Genomic DNA, 6370 nt, shown 5'->3' with positions numbered 1-6370 from the left:
GCTCTTTTTTTTAAGTTTTATTGTGAATTGAGTGATAGTTTAGAGGGGATATCATCAGTTTTACATTCAACAAATCATATACCTTGTTTCATTACAATGATAATAATCCCCTCCATGTACCATCCAATAACAGTATTAATGGATGTTTACAGCTGTTTCTCTTGATTCTCTCTATTCACTTTAACTCTTCTTATTTTTTTTTACAACACTCAGGCATATATAATTTATACCACCAAAGGGCACATTCTTCAAGTCTGCCTCCTGGCTGGCAGCTCTTGTACTCTTAGTCCCTCTCTTCCCATGAATCTAGAGTCCTCAGCTGCTACCTTTCTCCATGTCCCCATCTCTGGTGTCGCTGCTTCTGTGGATAAGATCTCACATTCAGGCTGTGCGCTTCTCCCGTGATGGTCCTAGATTCCTTCATTTCTAGACTGTAAGAACAATTACACTTCCATTTTTGTTACAAAACTTCTACCTTTATAATTGTGACAGTCACAATTAATAATGATAACTCTTACTCACTATTGAATCATAAGAATCTTATCCCCCATCTCTTTTAACCAGACCCATCTAGACAAGATGAAAACTGTTCAGTGGGGACTCTCTTAATGTCATCCTACAACTCTTCTGGTGTTCGGTCATTAGTGTCTAATGCATCATATCTGTACTTAAGATGGTCTCTAAGCTCAGGTAGGATATATCCAAGGTTATATTTTTACTTTTGTGGACTTGTTTTTCTTCAATTCCAGCCTGATCTTGCATATGGGCAATTCATTATCTGTTCCACAGTCAGCCCCTGGCCATTTTTTGGCTGAGGGCAATAAGCTTCTCCATTGTCTCTTCCCACAGATGTATTCATTTTGGTTCCTGTGCATTCCATATGGTGAGGGCCACATATATAGTTGCCTTTTATGTTGTTGATAAAAGGTATTTGCAATGAATAAGTCATTGGTCTTGCAAAATTTTATCATGCTGCCTCCAGCATCATTTCTATCACCAAGGTCATATTTTCCAACTACTGATCCTTCCTCTTTGTTTTCAACCTTTGCATACCTATCACCAGTCATAACCAATGAATCTTAATTGCATGTTTGATCAATTTCAGACTGAAGAAGTTGGCAGACTTCTTCAAATATCTTATCACTGCCTTTAGTGGTTCATGTGTAAATTTGAATAATAGTTGTATTAACTCATCTTCTTTGTAGGTGTATGAATAGTATATCACAGACAATATTGCAATTCAAGATAGATCTTGATATGTTCTTTTAATGATTAATGTGATGCCATTCCTCTTAAATTTGACCAATAGCAGTCCATTTCAGCTAACTAATGCCTAGGATATAGACCTGTATGTATTCCATTTTATCTTTGACAACTTTTAATTTTCCTAAAGTCATTCTTTGTACATTTCATGTTCTGATTATTAGTGGATGTTTGCTGTTGTGTCTCCCCATTTTGAGTTCTACTCCATCTGTAAATGAAGGTCCTGGATGTTTTGCTCCATGCACATCATTACTATCAATGCCACTTTGAGGAGGCAGCTCTTCTCCAGTCTTATTTTGAGTGACTTTCAGCCTTCAGAGCTTGTCTTCTGGCACAATATCTGACAATGCTCTGCTGTTATTCATAAGTTTTGCTTACCATAAGAAGCAGCCATATGATACCCAAATAGATTGACATGCCTATTTTCAAATAGGAGTCCAGGGATAGTGCTACTGGATAATTAACTGGACTACAAGTTCAGTTTCCATAGCAATGTCAGCGATTCAAACTCACCAGCCACTCTTTGGAAACCCTATACAGGGTCACTATGAGTTGAAACCTACTAGATGGCACTTAACAACAGCAACATTGTTTAAATAAGACTTTATTTACAAAAACAGGCAGTTGTTCAAATTTGGCCTCAAACTAGTTTGCCAACTAACCTAAAACAAGCTGCTTTCTCAGCTGGGAAAATATTTTTCATATTAGTGTCTCATTCCTATCTTATATTCCATCAATACTAAAATACAAATAATATGTACCTCAATCAGTCTCTATTCCTATTCTGGAGGCAAAAATTTCCCAGTAACTACTTCCACAATGCTCAACAGCCTGGTTGCTTGTTTCTTGGTTTTGGATAGTCTCCAATACATTGAGTTTAGTGAAAATTTGAATGATAGATAAATGAGGGATTTTTTTTTTTTTTTTTTTATGTACTCATTATGTTTCTACTGTATCTCTTTATTTTCCAAGGCATTAATTTAGAGAAATCGGTATGAGAAAATACTTTTTCTTTAGTGGCTTTGCTGCTTAAAATTCTCTCTTTGCATGTCCTGCTTATGAATCTCTAACCTTGTCTAGGACCGATTAGCACAACAGGTCTCAACCCGAGCCACGTAGGAATTAGGACGTTTTAAAAATATCAACTCCTTGATCCTACCCTCTAGAGATTTCTTATCAGTTGATCTGGGGAGCCAAAAGGTGAATATAACAGGCATAATGTTTTTCTTTTCTTAAGATTTCCAAATAATTCTTATGTTAATCAAGGGCTAAGAACCACTAGTAACTCTAACTAATTTCTGTTGTTAAATGCTGGTCTTGAATCCTTTCCAACTCATAACTACCCTGTATAGGATTTCCTATGAGCTGACCTTGTGGTTAAAACTGACCTAGTGATCAAGTGCTTTTCTTCAATGAAGAGTAGTTTGCACGGATACTCTACTTCATGGCATCAGAATTTGTATAATAAATGTGCATTTATCTGAAGAGTTTAACTTTCTTTTCTTTAAAAAATGCTTTGAAAGTTTAATCCCAACTGGCTACATACATTTCGCTACATGGAGAAGGTGATCCTTGGTCCACTATTATGTCTGAAATGACTGTTTTTGAAAACTAAAGCCATGTGAATGTTACTGTCTTTCTCTTATCCATAGCACCAGAAGAATGGACCACAACCCGCTCCAGCCTGAAGGCGCCACCACCAAGGTCAGCCAGAGGGGGATACAGGGAGCACCCCTATGGTAGATATTGAAGGTCTTCCTCACCCGTGACCTCACCTCAAAGACAATTCATAGCCTGTGGTCTCCATATAAACAGCAACAAGACAAGTAATAGTCCTTTTTTTTTTTTCTTTTTCTTATTCTAGGGATAACTGCTCATGATTACTCCCATATATTTCTTGTATCTCCCCTATACTGTTGACGTGACATTAACACTAGTATTATTTCACAAAACGGACTTAAAAAGACATTGACAAGCATTGTCTATAATCCATTCAGTAGGATGATATTCTCTTGGTTGTTTTTCATTGTTGTGTGTAATTTTTTTTTTTTTTTAATGAAAAAGCATGAATCTGTTCAAAATTTTTGAGTCTCAATCAACTAGCATAAATTTTGTTTAGGGTTGCTAAAAGACTGTAATATGATTTTTGAACTAGCTGATAATAAAGTTGTAGATAAGATGTTTTAACCTGTCTTTTAATATCTGTTAGTTAGATGGAGATGTTCAATATTAAGTTTGTAAATTTAATTTTAAATGCTGTTTTAATGGGGTTGAAAACAAGCAGCTACTGTATGTATGTAGCTAACTGAATTTGTTCAGTGTTTTAACCTGTATTTGTTAAAAAAGAAAAAAAAAACACATAAAGTTCCATGTGTAAGCTTCTCTAAATAGGAAACCACAATTTGTCAAATATGTTTGCCATAATTTGTCAATAAAGCTGAAAATTTTTGTAAAAACTAAATTTGGAATTACTTGTTTTCTAGCTTTAAATGCCTGCTTTATTTCTTCTTCAAGAGATGCCTAAAATGTTTTCTATTTAAAAATTACAAAAATGGACCCAAGCCTGTTTTAAGATATTTGTGTAATACTTTTAAAATGTATTAATAACTTATGGTTGTTAAATAATTTAAAAGTTAACAAACTAAACTGTTACATGAATCATGGTTAGTAAACACTAATGTATAACATGTTAATGGAAAAAGATGGATTTAGAATAATAAATGGATTTTAAACTATCCTCTAAGCTTTATCTTGCTAAACACAAACTCTGATTGACTTGTTTGCATTAGCATGTCTCTCCTGAGAAAGAGTAATGGAGTATAAAGAGGTAAGATTACCACTTACCACTGTCTAAATGCCTAGTTCTTCAACCTTTGAGTTCCCCCGCACATTAAATATCCCATCTAACATGTAAGCATTGCGTAGATTCACTTTCTTGTTTTCACTCAAAAGAGTGCGTGGACTTCATTTGCGTAGTTTATAACAATTTGTTTTGACAAACAAATCATCAGTGTCACTGGCCAGTTGTTGCTATTCAACCTCAAAAACTTTATTTGTAATTTTCAGTGCTAAATATCACCGCCCTTGAAGGCAGTTTAGAGGGCTGATATTTCTTTTGAGACTATCAGACTTGATGGCTGATGATTATTAAGGAAATATGTCGCAGGACTCAAAGGATGACTAAACGTTAAACAGGTAACACTAATAGTAACTCTGTAATTTTGCATATGCAACAGAAATGTTAAATATTCTCAGTTATTAAGTTCCTGATAGTTAAAAAAGTAAACCTACAAAAACATAACAAATAGGTCTATAGGTTATTAAAACAACTAATTAAAATTAACTAGAGGCACCAAAATTATTTTACAATATATAACCCTCAAGGTAATAAACAGAACTAAAATTAACAATAATAGTAATGCAACTCTTGCTAACATCAAACGTAAGCTAAATTTTGATGGAAAAAAAAGCGAAAGACTTGATGGTAGGGATGAATGCCAAAACTATATTAATCTTTTAAATACAATTTTTTTTGTTTATGGTGGCTTTTTGTCGATGTGATTGGTTTACTTTTTTGCTGCTAACCAGCTTAGGCATATTGCTGTTCAGTTTTTTCAGCTGGAGTTGCATGCTATAGTTTTATGAAGTGTGTGTCTGTCATCAGTTAAAATTATTAATATTTGCCTTTCATAAAGTGCTGTTGAGTTATATTTAATTGTCTTTTTCTATTCTTTCTTGCTATTTCAGATGCCCACAAGTAAAGAACACGTAGTTGACTAGCAGATGGGATGAGTTAAGAAAGATTAAGGTAAGCTTGTTTTTTTTATTCTTTGAAACATCTAAGACAATCTTTACCAACATGAAGGAATAGCAGTGAGCTAAAACACACAATGCTGCTTGTGGAAATACTAAAAAAATGTTTAGATTATTGTCAAGGAATTCAGTTTTTGTTTTTTTTGTTTTTCATTTGTTTTGAAATAAAATGATCTAGCTTGATATTTACTTACCTGGCTAGATTTGTTGAGCTTATTTGAAAGCATGTCAAATGGAGTGTGAGTTAATAATTAATCTTTGACTCTTTTCTTCACTATGAATTATATGCTCCATCTCTTTAATTCTACAAAGAAGCAATGCTACAATTTTTCATTTGAAACTGTAAGAGAAGAAAACCACAATTGTGGATTAAAATAAAGGGGATCAGAAGTCAAATACAATAACTACCCATCCCCACCATCTCCCCCATTTATCTCACTATTTTCATCAATAAATTTCTTGTTTCTCATCTGTAATTCTATTTCATCTTACAGGTATTTACTGAATATAACACTACTGTAAATTGAGACTAGATTTCTGTATACAAGGAGTAGAACATTTTAGTCAAATAAACTTCAAACTGAAAACTACACAGGGTCAGTCATGAAATCCCCAGAAAATAGCTTTTCCAGAATGATTGAAATGAGGATAAAATAAATAAATAAATAAGTTTTCTCCTTCTTGCTCTGTAATACAATCAAGTCTTTAAGAAGTGCCGTTTGAGAGATATGAGTAAACCAAGAGATTCAGTGTGTGATCATAGTAGTTAGGAATGAGGCTGATTGAGCCATCCAAGTTCGACTTGAATGAAGGGAATAGATCATTACTAGATGAGAAAGAGAATCCACCACCACCACTACCACCATCAGGTACCATGGAGTCATTTCTAACATATGGTAACTCCTTGTGTGTCAGAGTAGAACCGTGCTCCATAGAGCTTTCAAAGGCTAATTTTTCAGAGGTAGATAGCCAAACCTTTCTTTTACATTATCTCTGGATACACTCAAATCTCCAACTTTCCTGCTAACAGCTGAGCTATCCAGGAACTTAGACTTTGTATGTCAATACCTGGAATTGGAAAAGTTCAGAAAGTGTTTGGAAGAAAGCAGAGGTTCACTGATCAGTGAGGATTGTTCATGAAGGCATGTACTAAAAGCAAAGCCTGTAAAGACAAGTTCAAGTGAGATCTTGGCCATCCTTGAGGGTTGTGTTGAATTGATAGATTTTAAGCAATAGGCAGCCACTATAGGTGTTGAAAAATGGTATGATAAGATTTATTACTCAAGTGACTATT

General features: G+C 34.3%; 1 protein-coding gene across 1 annotated transcript in view; it reads left to right on the top strand.

The window, feature by feature from the left end:
* KHDRBS2 (KH domain containing, RNA binding, signal transduction associated 2) overlaps positions 1-3999 on the top strand; it is an 864427-nt gene extending 860428 nt beyond the window's left edge. The window contains exon 9 of the mRNA XM_006835744.1: positions 2916-3999. Within this exon, the coding sequence (XP_006835807.1) occupies positions 2916-3013 (98 nt within the window). The 3' untranslated portion in view covers positions 3014-3999. The remainder of the gene's footprint in view (positions 1-2915) is intronic.
* The last annotated feature ends 2371 nt before the right edge of the window (positions 4000-6370 follow it).

The sequence above is a fragment of the Chrysochloris asiatica genome, unplaced genomic scaffold (assembly GCF_000296735.1).
Source record: "Chrysochloris asiatica unplaced genomic scaffold, ChrAsi1.0 scaffold00019, whole genome shotgun sequence".
NCBI classification, from domain to species: Eukaryota; Metazoa; Chordata; class Mammalia; order Afrosoricida; family Chrysochloridae; genus Chrysochloris; species Chrysochloris asiatica.
The sequence above is the reverse complement of the archived record's forward strand: the minus strand, read 5'-3'. Positions and strand labels throughout refer to the sequence as shown.